At 52.4% G+C, this 16,728-nt stretch overlaps 1 protein-coding gene across 1 annotated transcript; it reads left to right on the top strand.

Annotated features, from left to right (window-relative positions):
* The first annotated feature begins 378 nt into the window (after positions 1–378).
* Positions 379–15,611, top strand: BCL6 (BCL6 transcription repressor). Its single transcript, XM_072344838.1, has 10 exons — positions 379–462; positions 8,358–8,396; positions 9,301–9,468; positions 10,178–10,399; positions 10,530–11,510; positions 12,102–12,283; positions 13,086–13,253; positions 14,310–14,440; positions 14,614–14,751; positions 15,209–15,611. Exons 3-10 carry the CDS (start codon positions 9,308–9,310, stop codon positions 15,350–15,352), a joined length of 2,127 nt encoding a protein of 708 aa, XP_072200939.1. The 5' UTR covers positions 379–462; positions 8,358–8,396; positions 9,301–9,307; the 3' UTR covers positions 15,353–15,611.
* The last annotated feature ends 1,117 nt before the right edge of the window (positions 15,612–16,728 follow it).

Genomic DNA, 16,728 nt, shown 5'->3' on the forward strand with positions numbered 1-16,728 from the left:
AGGGGGCTCCGCTCCGCGCCCCGGGACCCCCCGAACCCCTCCGCTCCGCGCCGCCGCGCACTGCTCCGCGCCCGCGCGCCGCCACCCCGCCGCGCCCCCACGTCACACCGCCACCCGCCGCCACGTGACCCGCGGGCCGGGCGCGACCACTCCGGGCGCGGAAAAAGGGGGGGGCGCGGAGGGGCTCGCGGAGCGGCGGGGGTCTCTCCGCCTCCGCCGACCACGCGACCCCAAGGAACCCCCCGCGCCGACCCCGACCGCAGCTTCGCGGGGGGGCGTCGGGACTCGGGGGGGCGGCGGTGACGGCGGGAGCGCGGTAGGGGAGGTCCTCGTCCCTCCCCGCGCTGGTGGCGGTGGTAGAGTCTGCAGCTCAAATTCCGAGAATTGGGCTCTGTTGATTCTTAGAACTGGGGTTCTTAGAAGTGGTGATGCAAGGAGTTTCTAGGAAAGCCCGGAGACCAGGTGATTGCTGCTTCTATTGCCGCGGCCGATTTTACCCTTTAATTCTCTCTCTCTCTCTCTCTCTCTTTTTTTTTTTTTCTCTCTTTTTTTCCCTCCTCTCTCTCCCTCCTCTCTCCCTCCGCGCCTGGCGCTGAGCCGCCCCTATATATTTCTTCCCATTCCCCCCCGTTCCCGCGGCAGGTGCCCCGACGGCGCTCGGATCTATTTAAAAAACAACCAAAAAAACCCATCCCGAACCCAAACAATCCCGTCCTTCCATCCTCCCTCCGTTCCCCCCCCTTTTCTCCACTCCCTTTATTTTTTAACCACCCGCTCCTTCCTTTCGGAGCGGCCCTAATTAACTAACCGACCCCCGACGCTCCCCTCTACCCACGATGCGAGAGAAGCTCTGCCCGGTTCCGGCCGGGGCTGTACCCGAACCGCGTTGTCCCGCTTCTCCGCTCCGTCCCCGCGGTTCCGACAGCGCGGCCGCCCCGCACCTGCAGCCTTCGGGCGGGCGCAGCGCGGAGCCGCTCCCGCAGCCCGTTCGGTTCGCAGCGCTCGGGGCCGCTTTGCGCTCCCGGGGTCGCTTCCTTCTCTCGGGCCGCGCTTTATATTTTTATTCTCCTCGTTTTTATTTCCCTTTCTCTTCTCTTTCAGTCTCTCTCTCCCCCCCCCCCCACCCCGCGCTGTCGTTCTTTTCTACCGCGCGAAGCCGCCCCGCAAGCTCCTCTCGGGGCCTTTTCCGCATGGTTTCCATTCCCTTTTGCTTTTATATTTTTATTACTATGATGTTTGCGTTCTGTCCGCCTTCCGATTGTTGTTATTCCGTCCCCGATGCGGCTGCGTTTTTGCAACCTGTGGCGGGGCCGCGCCGCGATCTGTCAAGCCCCGGGCGAGGAGCGGGCGCTGATGGAGGAGAGTTGCGGCATTTCCCGGCCCGGGGAAGGGGGGAGCCCGCGGGGAGGCCCGGCCCGACCGCCGCACGTCCTCTCCCTCCCGCCGGCCTCGGGGCGGGGGAACCGCGTTGACTTCGACGGGGAACCGGGGCGGCTGTGAATAAAGCGCGGTGCGACGCTTGGGGAAGCGAGGAGGGGAGGGGGGGAAAGTGCGTGAAGCGACTCTGAAAATAACGCGCAGAGCTCAAAATAAGAACGACGTTTGGGGGAACGGGGTGGGGAAAGTGCGTGAAGCGACTCAGTGTAGCGCGCAAGAGCTCGAAATGGTGATCGTAATAGCAAAACCGCGGGGAGGTCCGCGCGGAGCGCAGCCGCACGCGGAGCGGGGATCCCGGCAGCGCTGCGTCGGGGTGCGGGGCAGCCCCCGGTGCCCCCAGCGCAGCCCTTCCCCTGTGTTTACTACCGCGGCGCGTTTGGCTCGGGGACAGCGCTCGTAAATCTGCCGCCGGGAGCCGCGCGGTTGGCCCCCGGCCACGCGCTATTCCTGGAGCGGCCGCGCAACCTCCGCGCTCGACCGCGCTGCGCAGCCCACCCCCCCCCCCCCTAAAAAAATACAAAAAAAAAGCGGTGTGCGAAAGGAAAATGTCATATTATTATTATTTATTATAATAATAATTATTATTATTATTTAGCGTGTTTTGTTTTTACAGTGCCCCCCTCCCCAATTACACACGCACACCCACAAAAAAAAAAAGGCAAAACAAAACCGAAAAAGCCCAACTTTGTTGTGAAAACTTTCGTGGTCGGGCGGCAGCGACCTCTCTCGGCCGTGCCCCCCACCCTGGCCATCCTAGCCCTCCCCCCCCCCCCCCCCTTCCCCCCTTCCCCTCCTGTAGTTTGCAAAGTCACAGTATGAAATGTTATGAAATCGCCTCTTGGGTAGGAGGGAAACAGAAAGCAGGGCGTTTGTTTGGAAAAAAACTGGCAGCGGCGTCTCAGATGTGCCTAAAAAGCTGCCTTTGACCCCCTGTTGCATTTCCAGGGAACAGGCAAATCTGGGTTTAAAACCGTCAGTCGAAACCAAGACAAACAGAGCCGGCCTCGCTTCGCTTTTTGCTACTGATTCCAGGAGTGCGGGGTCGGTGCAGAGCGGGGCTGGCAGCGGGCTGATGTGGGACCGGGGCAGCTCCGTGCTGAGCCGCATCTGTCTGAGCCCCAGCTCTTACCCCGTGAAAGTGTCAGTGATTGGGGTCAGCCCTCCTTCCATCCGGGGCTGCACGCTGAGCCCTGGCCGGAGGTTTTAAATGCTTAAAAAAATGAGGATTTGCTGTATTGTTTTGACGGCTGGAGGGATGAGAGCTTTACGAATGAACACAGGCTTCCCCCAGCCTCCTTGGGGAGGGGGGGATTTACAGCTCAAAAATCCCTTAGAAAATATTGTAGGGCAGCCTTCTCTCTATCTATAGAAACAGAGTGAGGCAGAACCTGAGCTCCTGTTATTTTCTTCTAGCGATGGGATCGCTGCTTTAAAACCGTGTAACGCAGACAGCAGTTTTTTGCCCCCTGAAACAAACCATCAGGCCATTCAAATATACAGAAGGTGTCGAGCAATTTTCCAAGGGAATGGATTATTGCGTCGCTCCAGCAAGGGGGCAAAAAAAAAGGCTCCGTCTGTGAGCAAAGCAGATCAAAGAGCCGGGGATGCGTTTCAATCCCAATTTCCAATCCCCCTCCGTTCCGACTGAGTCAGTGTGGGAAGTGGGGGGTGAACCGGCTGGTTGTTACTGCGAAGGAAGAAGTGGGAATGAGAAGTGATTCTTCCCGATCCCGCTGAAAGAAACGAAAAGAAATGAGGATCTGTCAGTAAGTCCTCAACGATACTTTGTAGACATCGCGGGGAGGACCTTCAGTCTGCCCGGTGAGACAGAAATAAACCTCGCAGAAACACGAAGATTCGAGAAAACACACACACACACACCAAAAAAAAAAAAAGGCTGGAAAAGCTCATAAAAATAATAATAATAATAATAATAACGTCGCTCAGACGCGTTTTAAGAGAAGCAGAATTACAGCGACCAAATTATATGTTTTCCAGGTTCGGTCGGGGTGTTGTATTTTCCAATGGGGGGGGGGGGGGGAAGCTCCGTCCCGCAGCGCAGCTGACTGCTGCCATCCAGCGGTGCGTGCGCTCTGCGGGGCCGGGGCTGAGACAGCGGCCATCCACGCGATGTTGTTGGGTTTTCCTTTATTTATTTATTTTTTCTTTTCTTTTCTTTTTTAATCCGAATTTCTGCCTAATTTCGAACGGATTGTGAAGCTGGGCTGCTTTTATTTAGCTATTCCTTTTGGACTTTCAGCTGCCGTTTGTAGGAACGTTGTTGGGGTAAACACGCTGACTCTGCCCTCCCAACACCCATTGCAAAGCCAGGTGGTAAAACTCAGCGTGTGCTTTAGCAGCGGGGCTGGATATCCTCTTAATGTGTTTGAATGCCCCATTAAAAAGATCCTGTTGTTACAAAGTCCACCGGTGAGCAGAACGGAGCTTTCACCTATAGGTGCATTTCTTAGTGCAGTTTCTGTCCGTCCACTTATTTCTTGCAGTGGTTGAAGAACCATTTCATGCCCATTTTAGTGCTGCCAACTCCCCATGAAAGGCTTTCACGGGTTCAGCCGGAGCCTAAAAATGTTGTTTTCAGGTTTCTGAGAAGTTTGTAAAATCTAAATTTGGTGGGAAGTTGCCTGCGTGCTCGTAACCTCTCATTCCGTTTTATAGCAGCATGGGAGTCTATAAACAGGAGCCCTGTGTGTTGAGTGCCCGTATTCTTTCCTAGATCTATTTTTAAACCATTCTTCTGTTTGGCAAAAAAAAAAAGTGACACTCGGTTTCCATGTTTACAGCAGGCATTGGCAAACCTCAGCAGTTCACAGTTTGCAGTTGGGTTAGATGGATGTCCGAAAGTTAAGCGTCTGACCAGTCGGCTTCAGACTACAAATTTAGACTGCGAATGGAGTCCTCCCTGCATTTATTCTTATTTCTTTTTAAGTCCGCTTTAGACCTCGTGTTCCCATTGCAGCAGGGCATGTCAGCCAATAGGCACACGTACCCCTGAAGCATTTAGTTCTCCAGGCTGCTTTAAAATCCTGGAGGTGCCCATAGAGCTTCATACCTGAAGCAGGGAGCTGGGAGAGAAGTAGGAATTTGGGGTCTGTATTTTCTCCCCCCGTTTCTTCTTGCTGATGTGCTCCCTTTGGGCTGCCCACTGGGATCCTGTGAGGATTCTGTGAGGAAGATGGGACTGCTGCTGGCAGCAGGCAGAGTGCAGGACAAGCACAGTGCAGGACAGTGGGTCCCAAGGAAGATGTCGCCTCCTTAAATCCATTTGGCTTTATAAATACAGAGGTTCTCTTGGCTGGGTAATATACCCCATGCTGCACTTGTCCCACCACAGCCGGGTGGGATGCTGGGATCATTGCTGCCAACCGAGCTGCGTCCCTGCAGCGTAGAGTTAGGGAGGGTCGGGTCGATGACATACGGAGTGGGGACAGCAGGACACATCCTGAGCCCCACGGGGATGGGGGCTCCGCCAGCTGAGTGGTGCTCAGCCTCGTTCCATTGCTTCAGCTGGGATGTGGCTGCTGCCTTCCCTTGAAAAATTCATGTGCCAAATTGCTTGGGGTCATTGGGAAGGCTGCAGCAGGCTCAGCTCCGTGCTTCCCAAGGGCTCCGCTCAGCTCCCGGCTACGTGCCCTCCTCGGTGGGAAACATCGGGGGCGGTTTTGCTGCGCTCCCCCCGCGCTGCGTTGTGGGGGCTTTTTTTTCTGCAAAGACCAAAACAATGTGGAGACTTAAGCCGGGCTGGCTTTCAAGGGCAATCCTTTTAAACCCTCTTTTGAAGTACAAACTATAAAGTTCCCTGCAGCGCTCAAGAAAATATGCAGTTTTCCTGGTTCCAAACGCTGATAATAAACCCGTTCGGATAATGTATTGCATTTCCTAGAAACATTTGTTTGCTGGCAGGAAATTGGATCAGATTGAAAGTTAGCAGAGACCGCTCGATAGAGCGAGTGCAATCTGCTTGCAGAAGGGTACGATGGAAAAAACGACGGGGCTCGCGTTGGCGATGCTGTGTTTGATCTGTGCTGACAGCGCTCTAGGACTCTTCTCCGTCTCTCCTTTGCTTATTATGAACCAAGCCACGTTTTGGCCTAGACGCCAACCAGAAGCTGCTAAATTAATAAAAACTGTAGTGTGACAGCTAAAGGATGCTCGGTGGCCCCTGATTGCGTGGCATGGGGAAAGCTGAGCTGGGTGCTGGCGTACCCTCAGCCCCCCCATACCTCCTTTCTGTGTCTGTGTCTCGGCACTGGAGGAACTTAGCTGTCTGTGGGGTGGGGGGCAGCTGGCAGTATGCCCAGGCTGGGGGTGGGAGGGCAGGATGGAGCTTCCCCTGGGCGGGCAGTTTCGGAGAGCTGTGTGGGATGAGGTTATGGGGAAGAGAGACTTCAGCCATCCACTCCTCTGGGGTGATGCAAAGGAGTCGGCACGGCAGGCGCTGGAGGGGTAGGAGAGCAGGTGTGGGGGTGATGGGTGCCCTCCTCCGGATTATCAGTATGGGGGGAGGGTAGGGTGAGGGAAACCTTCCATGCAAAGAGGGGTAGGAGAGGAACGGAGAGGAACGAATCTCCCCTTTGAGCAGGGTGAGAGATGGATGGATGGATGGATGGATGGATGGATGGATGGATGGATGGATGGATGGATGGATGGATGGATGGATGGATGGATGGATGGAAAGAGATTCCCTAGATGCAGGAGTGGATGGATGGGAGGAGTTGCCCTGTGCATGTCAGAAAGATGGAGGGATGGGGGTTGCAGCTTCTCCCCACTGTGTGGTGCAGCAGACAGCTGTGGGGGGTCTCTCCTCTTTGTGGGGTGGAGCTGGGGGTTCCCTCTCCATGCAGCTGAACCGCTTGACGCCAGGAGGGCAGCACTGGCCTTGGGCTCCCTTCCAGGAACAGGCTTTCTCGGGGAGGTGCCAGCAGGGAAGGGCCATTCCCTGAACCGCTGGGGCAGACCCACTGCCTTCCTGGAAGGCAGCAGCACTGACGGTCCCATGTGGCCACCCCCGAAATGGGCCCCGACCTTCCTCTTTGGGCACAGCAAGCCCCGGCGTGCAGCCACCAGCACTGCTGCTGGTCCATGCCTCCGAGGTACTGGGCAGGATAATTTTGGGGTGGGGGATGTTGGGGTGATGCTCTGAATGTAGCTGAGCATAGGGGAGCATCCTGGGGTGGGGGGGTGTGGGGAGGGAGAAGGTTGTGCTTGCCCACGGTGATCTTCTATGCTCCCCATCGCTTCTCTCTGCTCCTCATCATTGTCCCTTTCCCCTCAGAGCACCATGCCTGGAGTGCAAAGGTTGGCAGGGGAAGGGTTAATGCTGCTGGAAAAATCCTGCATCCTGCAGCCAGAATCCTTGGGATGCACCTGCCTGTACCACGCACTGTGCTTTGGAGAGGGGATCTGGGAGGGTATGTAGGGTCTGGATCCACCCCCCTCCCCAAACACACACATGCAGACTGCTAGTGCTGTGAGTAAGGGAATTCAGCGACAGCAGCCGCTTCTCACGTGATGCTCACAGGCACAGAGTTTATCTCACAGTTTGTTGGTTTACAGACAGGTCAGTCCTTGTGTCTGTGACACCGGGGTGAGCCACCGGGAGCCCAGCCAAGGGCAGGATGTGACCCAACAGCCCCAAATGGTGGGAACACAAATGTGTGCTGAGCATTTTGCAGAGCCCGGGCTTTCAATTGCGAGTGGCTGACGGTGAGCGAGTACAGAAAGGTCAGAGCCTGCAGGATTTGGGAAATGAGTCACTTTTTGTGCGCAGGCTCAGAGCAGCAGATCTGGAAGATTTGCATTTGATGGCTGCAATGGGACTGTAACACCCCTCCGGGCTCTGTGTGACATCACGCTTTAAATGACGCCCCTTCTTCCCACCCCTGCCTCTCTGGAGCAGGAGGGGAGCTGCACATCCACCTCACTTGCAGGTGCAGGGCTGCATGTGCTCTCTGCAAGTGCTGCTGGTCCCGCTGCATCACTCCAGCTTGCAGAGTCGATGACAAAAGTAGTGGGATGAAGGTCCTGGCATTCATTTGTTCACTTACGCACTGCACATCTCCTTGTTCCTGCTGCGGACTTCCCCTTTTGCTGGTGCCAGGTTAATTGTGCGTGCTGGTTTTTAGTAAATGTGGAAGTGACAGTGTGAGTTAACTCCTGAGTTTCCTTGCCATGCTGTCCCAGCCGTGCTTCCCGTGCAGCCAGCTGCTGGAGACAAAGCTTGAGGTTTGGGGAATGCTTTTCCAGCAGCTGGAGGAAGGCATTTGTTTGGGTCCCCATCCGTCCCCGCCACCAACTTCCTACACAGTCTTGGCCAAGTCATTGTGGCTCTTGATATCCGCATCCTCCCGGCTCTGTCTGGCTGTCTCATCCCATAGCACTACTCCTGCTGCTCGATAAGGGCGAGAGCAGCTCGGGAAGACCAAACTCAGCTGCTGTCCAGGTTTCTGAGCAGAGAGGCAGCAAGTGTTGGTGCGTCAGTCATACCTGTTAACGAGGTGCTGGGAGTGTGGCATTGGACGTTGGCGCTGGCTGGGAATTTGGTGTTGGCAGGGGAGAGCTGTCCCTGAAAAAAAGTGGTGAGAAAATTCTCACTTGACTTCCCTTCCCCACCTGCCTTCAAGTTCCTGAGTCATGGAAATGAAAACCTCCTTGGCATACGCCCATGGTTTGGGCTGGAGGGTGTGGAAGAAGCTATGATTGGATTCTCAAAGCCTGTGGTTGTGATAAGAACGTATTGTACCGGAAGAAACAAATGTTAACCATACTGGAGAGTGCAGGGTTTGTTATCTCTAGCTTTTATCCCACTGATACTGTAGGGAAACATCAAGCTTGTGCCTCTCCACAGCCAATTCATTATTATCTGCTAATGTGGTGTTTGTTTTCTTGTGCTTTATTTACAGGTTTGAAAGAAACTTTTGGACTGTGAACTGAGGCATTGGGTATGTATGTACATTTCAATTTTCCCCCCATCCTCCTTCCCTTCACAACACTGAATTAAATGTTTCATTAGACCCAGCTGAGATTTGTTTTCAGGAAAGCAGCTGCTTTGTAGGAAATATATTCACATGAGAAAGGAGGAGGAGGAGGTGGGGCTGGGAAAGAGGGGTCAGTGTTGAATTTGGTGCTGGAGGTGCACAAAGCAACCCAAACTTTAGACATGGCGCAATGCAGGCTGTCATGGGACAGCCATCCCTGAGTTGGGTCAGTGGGTGCTGTGCTGGGAAAAGGCTGTTGTTCCTCGACTCACCCCATCCTTCCTTGCTGGGAGAGGCTGGGCTGCAGTGTGGGCAGCAGCCCAGCAGGTTGGATGAGCTCTGCTTCCCACTGCCATCATCGGTTCATTGGGAGACAGGAGATAGCTCTTCTCTGGGCTGGCCACCTGAGAGCAGGGAAGAAGACTGATGGTGGATGAGGGCTGGTGCTCCACCATGTGAGCAGATGTTGAAATCTCAGTTGGGAGCTTCGTGGCTCAGTTTGATTCCCATGGCCAAGCTTGGGTGAGGGTGCTGGGTCCTGAGGATGAAGCCATGCTGGGAGCTTCAGAAGATGAACCAGAGGAGCAGCGGTGGTGGGAGGAGTGGGCTGGGGTGGGGCTGCTGTGGGTGAGGCAGGAGCCATGAGATAATCCTCAGGAGGGTCCAGTTGTCTTTGCTTGCAGGGTGCGACTGAGACACACCAGTTCTTGCTGCTGCCCCAGGGGTCTCACCAGGGGACCAGGGGGCATCCCTACAGGGCAGCAGGCTGTCCATAGGCATCCTGGAGCAGCAGTGGACTCTCCGCTGAGGTTTGGATGCTCTCCAGGCTTTTTCTTCATTCCCATCTTTCTGCTTCTGTCCTGGGCAGACTCAAGATGGCCTCACCGGCAGACAGCTGCATCCAGTTCACCCGCCACGCAAGCGATGTCCTCCTCAATCTCAACCGCCTTAGAAGCCGGGATATCCTGACTGATGTCGTCATCATTGTGAACCGGGAGCAGTTCAGAGCCCACAAAACAGTGCTGATGGCCTGCAGGTGAGTGGGAGCTCCCCCTGCTTTTAACCACTCCGCAGGGGTGAGTGAGCCCTCTGTGACCACTGTGTCCCCTGCTATCCTTAGAGCTATTCCTTCTGGCTCTAGGGCTGTGGATTTTCAAGCCCAGTTGGGTCTGAAATCCTTTTCCAGGTCAAGGATTGCTTCCTAGTGACCTCTAATTAGCATCCCACCATTACCTCACCTCAGTACTGCAGATGCCTTCCAGGGGTTTCCTGCTGACAATCTATAAAGATTTGGAGAAGCAAAGATTTGATAATTAATACATCTGAAAAATGTTTTGCCAGCTTTTTTTTTTCTTTTCTTTTTTTATTTTTTCCCTTTTCCTTTGGGTTAAAGGAGTGAGCACGGGTGCCCCAAGAGGCTTCTGAAAGAAGTGAATCAGAGGGGGGAGGGAAGCGGTGGTAAGAACAGAATAAGGGGAATTTCTAAAGCAAAGTGGTGGGGAGCTGTTGAGCAGGTGAGATCTAAAAGCAGGCTGTGCCGGTTGCTAAAAGTGCAGTGCAGAAGACGCTTACTAAGCTAGGAAACCAAGCTTGATAATAAGGGGGAAGCTCAGGGAATACTGTAATTGCCTCCTTCTCCTCCTCTCTTCCCATGCACAGGACTCTGTGAGCTAAGGGATTTCAAGTAAGTTCTCGTTTCTTCTTAATTGTCGTAATGCTTGTCTTCCTCTGTCTGCTCTCTGCAGTGGCCTCTTCTACAGCATCTTCACTGACCAGCTCAAGTGCAACTTGAATGTCATCAACCTGGACCCTGAAATTAACCCCGAGGGGTTTTGCATCCTTTTGGACTTCATGTACACCTCCCGCCTGAACCTGAGGGAGAACAATATTATGGCTGTGATGGCCACGGCGCTGTACCTGCAGATGGAGCATGTGGTTGATACTTGCCGAAGGTTTGTCAAGTCTAGGTGAGCACCATAAGTGAACTTTGGAGAGCCTGGCACAGTGTGTTTGGGTGGGAGAGGGGAGGGCTGACAAAGTAGCTGCAAATTTATGTGCTGAAAATGAATGCATCTCTTCCTTTTTGCCTGTTTCCAGTGAAGCTGAGATGGTGTCTGCTGTGAAGACCCCAAGGGAAGAGTTTTTGGCTGGCCGGATGCTGAACCACCCAGAGGTGATGGCTTATCGGGGCAGAGATGTCTCAGAGAACAGCATGCCTCTCCAGAATGGGTCCCTCTGTAATGGGAGGGCATTCGCACCTGGCTTATTCAACAGTTTGTCTGGATCCTCCATTTCCTACCCCGGGTACAGCCCTCTGCCTCTCAATGGCTTCCTCGTGGATGATGAGTTGCGGGAGATGAGGATGCCTCTCTCCGAACTCTCGAGGGTGAGTGCCTTCCCCAAGGAGAGGATCCCATGCGACGGCTCCAGGACAATCCCCACGGAGTACATGAGAACCATCACCGACATCTCAGCCAACATGTGCCACGCCACCATCTATTCTCCAAAAGAAGGTGCTGCTGAAGAAGCCAGGAGCGACATGCACTACAGCGTAGCTGCCGGTCCCAAACCTGTCGTCCCCTCCATCCGGAACAATCCCTACTTCTCTTGTGATAAAGTGGCCAAAGAGGAGGAGCGGACCTCTTCAGAGGATGAGATCAGCCAGCACTTTGAGCCCACCAATACCCCCCTGGACCGCAAGGGCCTGATCAGCCCCCAGAGCCCCCAGAAGTCAGACTGTCAGCCCAACTCTCCCACTGAGTCCAGCAGCAGCAAGAATGCCCGCATCAGTCAGAACTCCAACTCCCTCTTCACCAAGAGCCCCACTGATCCCAAAGCCTGCAACTGGAAGAAGTACAAATTCATTGTCCTCAACTCTCTTAACCAGAGCACCAAACAAGACAGTGCTGACCAGAATGAGATGGGAACCCTCTCTCCTCGCACCTACATGCCCATGTCCACTTGCCAGCAGTCCATGGAGCCAGAGCATCTCAATGTGCAATCCCCCACCAAGATGAGCGTGAATGGAGAAGACTCCAATATCCCCCAAGCGAGCAGACTCAACAACATTGTTAACAGGTGAGAAGGTGGTCCCTGGCAGATGGGACTCCCTGTGTTGTTGGTGAGAGTTTGGAGGTGTGTGACATAGCTGTAGTGTTGTGTTGGGGTGTCTGGCTGTGAGCAGGTGGAAACCTCTGCATTTGTTAAAGCAGTGCCGGGGTCATCAGCTGGGCTCCAGCTGTCCCCATGATAGCAGTGCCAGCTTGGCCTCATGGTGGAATTGGGAACGCAGCATCAGGAATTCCTGACCTGCTTCAGCAGCTCTGGATGGTTTCTGGAGCATGAATTTGCCAAGCGTGGTTTTCACCCAAATCACTGCCTAGAGCTTGTGGTTGGCTGTAGGCACTGCAGGGCTGAATTAGCGTGGAGCAGCGTCCTCTGGACCTGGATGTTCCTAGAGAGCTTGGAGGTCATTTTATGATGGGCACCTGCAGGGTGAGGCTCAGGGACCTGTTGTTGATCAAGGCTATGCTGTGCATCTTAGCTCAGAAGTCTCCCCATAAAACATGGGTGTTCCTTGTGTCTGGAACGATGCAAACAACAAGGACCTGGTAGCTCAAGCACAGCAAGAGCCTTCTCACAGCTGTGTGTGTTGCTGTCCTTCCATAGGTCCCGGGATGGGTCCCCGCGCAGCAGCGAGGGGCAGTCCCCACTCTACATGCATTCGTCGAAGTGCAGCTCCTGCGGCTGCCAGTCCCCGCAACACACAGAGATGTGCCTTCACACCTCTGGTTCAGCCTTTGGAGAGGAGATGGGGGAAACCCAGTCTGAGTACTCCGACTCCAGCTGCGGTGAGTCCTGCATCCCGGTTACCTGTTCAGCCAGCAGGCAGGGAGGCACGTTCACCCAGTGCCCTTCATCCAAAGGGACTGCCAGGCCCGTCTCTGGTGCTGGTGGATCCTGAAGTGCTTTATGGTGTTAAGTGGCTGGCCAGCTGTGTGCACACATGTGAGATGCACACACGTGGGAACTGCTTCTGCCCTCCCCTTCCCCAGCACCATCCAGATACCTTCTGTGGGGAGTTAGTCACCTGCTTCTAACCTGGCAGCTAAGGACAGGAAATAAACTGAACTCCACCCTGCCGCTATCACATGAGAACAAGCTTGGCAGATGTAATGATCCTAATGGGGATTGGGCAAGGTAGAGTGTCTCATGCATCCGTCACGATACCTTCATTATCAGGGAGCCAAATGTGCACATCTGGAGAAATGCAGATAATGAGCCTTGCAATCTTGTTGCAAAACCCCACAAGCCCAGAGACAATATCTGTGTGCCCATCTGCCTGTAGCTCAGGGAGAGGGAATGCAGAATTGCCACTGTGGTGTGGGCAGAGATGTGTAGCAGTAACCCAGGTGTGATGTTCAAAGCTCCGTGCAGCATTTAAGAGTTGGGCAGCCCTGTAACAGGGGACCTGCCTGCTTCTTCAGGTGGTGCTGGTCTTCCCATGCTCATGGAAGGCATCTGTACCATAAAGGTTTAAGACCTCTGAAGGTGTTTTGCTTCAGAACCAAGCGTCCTTCAGGAGATGCCTGATAACTTGGGTGCATAGGGCTGTGCATCACCCGTCTCACCTCCCTCCGCTCTGTTCCTCAGAGAACGGAGCCTTCTTCTGCAATGAGTGTGACTGCCGGTTCTCCGAGGAGGCCTCGCTCAAGAGACACTCTCTGCAAGTCCACAGCGACAAACCCTACAAGTGCGACCGCTGCCAGGCCTCCTTCCGCTACAAGGGGAACCTCGCCAGCCACAAAACCGTCCACACAGGTACGTGGTCTGCAGCACCTCCAGGGCTGAGTTTGTTTGCTGTAAAGCACTGGGTGTTTGTCAGCGTGTGGCTGGGAGCAGATGTGTGTCCTCTGGGTTACACAGGCGAAAAAGAAAAAGCAAAAAATCATGTAGGGTTTCTTTTTTGTTGTTGTTGTTTTTCCTACATCCTAGAAATCCAGATCGTGTCTAGCCTTGTCTAGCCTGGCAGAAACTCTGCTTGATGGGGAAAATCTGTGAACGGATGGACCCTGTGAATCAGCACAATGAAAGCTGAGAAAGGAAAGGGATATTAGAGGGGTTAGTCATTTGCTGACAAACCTGGGGATTTTTATTTCATGCTTCTATTAATGGAGCTCCTCAAGGCTGCAGGGACAAATGGGGTGACATAAGCATCAGGCTGGGTCTGATGATGTAGGTTCAAAGCCCTCTGACCCCCCCAGGTCCAATTAATCCACCAGGCAGGAACCCGTTTGCTTTTGAATGCTAAACAAAAGAAAAAGGCAGGAAGGGACAGGCTATGGCTTGTTCTGCTCCCCATTGAGCTCATCTTCAACCAGCCTGAAGAAACTAGTTAAAATCTTGTTGCAGTTCCCCCCTTGCTGTGAAAAGGCGGCCAGGGCTGACAGCAGGAGTTGTGTCTGAAGAATGAATGGAGCTGGGTCACCAGGCTTGCCTTGGTTTCCTGCTCTCTTGGCTCTTCTCACTCCTCCAAGGAGGAATGGGACGTGCTGGGGTCTGCCAGGCAGCTGTGTGTGCCCTGCTTAGTGCTGTGGGGACACTGGGGGTGCCAGCCAGGAGTAGTGATCCTGTTAATCCATGCTAGTAGAGCTACCTGACTTTCTCTTTTGCTCCCAACCCAAAAAGGATAATAGCAGACGAACTCTGCTTCAGAGAGGAGTGAGGCTGCTTCTGCCTGTTACTCTCTTCCTAAAATACCTGCGTGCAATAGACACCTCTAAAAGGGTCGGGCACGTGGCAGGACTGTGCTTTGTGGCTGGCATGTGAGTGACACACTGATATTTATCCCCTTGTCCTTTCTGTTGGACTCTGCAGGAGAAAAGCCGTACCGCTGCAACATCTGTGGGGCGCAGTTCAACCGGCCAGCCAACCTGAAAACCCACACACGTATTCACTCCGGAGAGAAACCCTACAAGTGTGAGACCTGTGGGGCCAGATTTGTCCAGGTGAGTGTGAGCTCTGAGACCCGCAGCACCCAGGGGTGGGACGTGGCCAGGATCCTGCTGGAGTGCATGGAGGGGGCTGCAGGGCCATGCAGAGGATAAACTGGGGTTTGAGGTTGGTGGAGACCAGCTTGTTGGCTCGGTAGGAAACCTAACTTGGGGCTGCTCTCCCACAGGTTGCCCACCTCCGTGCTCATGTGCTCATTCACACTGGTGAGAAGCCATACCCCTGCGAGATCTGTGGCACACGTTTCCGGCACCTGCAGACCCTCAAAAGCCACCTTCGAATCCACACGGGCGAGAAACCGTATCATGTGAGTGACCAGCCTCTTTTCTTCAGGGATTGGGATGCTAACAAACCCAAGGGGTGGGAAGATGCCAAATCATTCACATGGGCTTGCTGCAGCATTGGAAATGCTCTGATGTGTGGCCAGCACTGGGTGCATCAGAGCTGCTTTCCTATTCTTATTCTTCTTCTGTTCTGGAAGAAAGTTACACTTCTTCAGATAGCCATGGCTTAAATTACAGCCTCCTGCTGCGCATGGGGATGGAGAGAGGAGCTGCTGGGGACAAGGCTTGGGGGCTCAGCAGCTTCCCCACTGCTTTTCCCACTGTTCCTCTGCTTTCTCCACTCCGGGTGTGCAATGGGCACATCCCACAGGGGGAAGATGGGCATTCGCTTGGGCGTGCTGCTTGGCCACCACTTCCAAGGGATGGATGTGTCCCCCGGTGCGATTTTAACACCTCGTGCCTTTGCTTTTTGCTTTGCAGTGTGAGAAGTGCAACCTGCACTTCCGCCACAAAAGCCAGCTGCGGCTGCACCTGAGGCAGAAGCACGGGGCCATCACAAACACCAAGGTGCAGTACCGCATCTCAGCCAACGAGGTGCCTCCGGAGCTCCCCAAGGCTTGTTGAAGGCCAAGGATTTCCCAGGAGGAGGTCAGAGGGAAGCTGTCCAAAGGATATTTGCAACACTTTAATGGAGAAAAATAGGATAAAATATATAAAGGAAAAGAAAAAACCGATTCACCACATGATGGAGTGCCTCTAAACACATAGTGCAGATAGGTGGAAAACATTAGAAACGAACTAAACAATAATAATAAAGAATAAAAAAAATATATTAAAAAAAAAGAAAAGAAGAAACACGGGTTTTATTTTTCCCAGTTATGTGAAAACAACAAGAACAACAAAAAAGAAAGAGAAAATTATTCAGATCTTACTGTATATAGAACATAGAAATGAAAGAGAGTCGTTTTCAATGTCTGTGCAGTGGAGTGTTGATAAGCTCTGGAGTCGAACCTTCACAGCCTTTGCCGTTTGAAGATGAGGAATGTAATGTTGATTTACGGGAACAGACTTCTTTCTTTTGTATGCAAAATGCGTGTCCTTTTAAAGAGAAAGTATGCTATTAAAGAGAGGGCTTTAACTTTTTTAACCAAAGGTGAAGGAATCTATGGCAGAGTTGTAAATATATATAGATATAAATATATAAATATATATATATAAAATAAATATATATAGACCTTTAAAAAAAGAAAAAAAAAGCTATATTAAAAATCTATATAAAATGCATTAAAGGCTCAGTTGGACTCTGCAGGCAGAAGCCACTCTGAGAATCTTTATTATGATAGAGCACTTAACGAGATATTTTAAAGTATTGCATCTGTACAAGTAAGAAAATATTTTGTCTATAAATGCATCAGTGTATTTGTATTTTTTTGCAAGTGAAGGTTTACAATTTACAAGAAAAAAAAACAAAACAAAAACAAAACAAAAGCGTGTATTAAAACCAACCAAGCTGCAGAAGGAATTGAAGATAATAATAATAAAATGTAACTTTTCTTTTCGTCGTTCTAGTTCTCAGTCTGTATATATGTAAAATGTGGTTTCGCACGGTGCCTTTCTTTTCAATGGAAGTTTTCAATGTATGGACTATATTGAGCTCAGTTTCTTCTTCAAGGTACAGCCTGATGTTGCAGAAGGAGTTTTGGTGGAACTCTCTGTCGGGGAATGTTATTATTTTTTTTCTTGTTTGTTTGTTTTTTGTTTGTTTTGTTTTGGATTATATATATATATATATATATTATTTTTTTTTTCCAGTCTTATTTTACATGCTTGTGTTATAAACAATCTCGGGAGACAGGGTTTGGGCTGTGTCTAAACTGCATTAATGCGTTCTGTAAAATATAGCTGTACAAATAAAAGAATAAAATGAAGAAAAGTGAAGCTCCATGCAGTGAGAGCTCTGCTTCCTTCTGGTTTGCTTTTCTTTTTCCTCCTGGAGCATC

This window comes from Excalfactoria chinensis, chromosome 9 (genome assembly GCF_039878825.1).
Source record: "Excalfactoria chinensis isolate bCotChi1 chromosome 9, bCotChi1.hap2, whole genome shotgun sequence".
Lineage (NCBI taxonomy): Eukaryota > Metazoa > Chordata > Aves > Galliformes > Phasianidae > Excalfactoria > Excalfactoria chinensis.

Bases quoted from the DNA above. Each gene is read 5' to 3' on its own strand.
- BCL6 (XM_072344838.1), top strand. From the start codon at position 9,308: ATGGCCTCACCGGCAGACAGCTGCATCCAGTTCACCCGCCACGCAAGC. The intron at 12,284-13,085 runs GTGAGTCCTGCA...TCTGTTCCTCAG, and splicing joins GTACTCCGACTCCAGCTGCG to AGAACGGAGCCTTCTTCTGC. The intron at 14,752-15,208 runs GTGAGTGACCAG...TTTGCTTTGCAG, and splicing joins CGGGCGAGAAACCGTATCAT to TGTGAGAAGTGCAACCTGCA.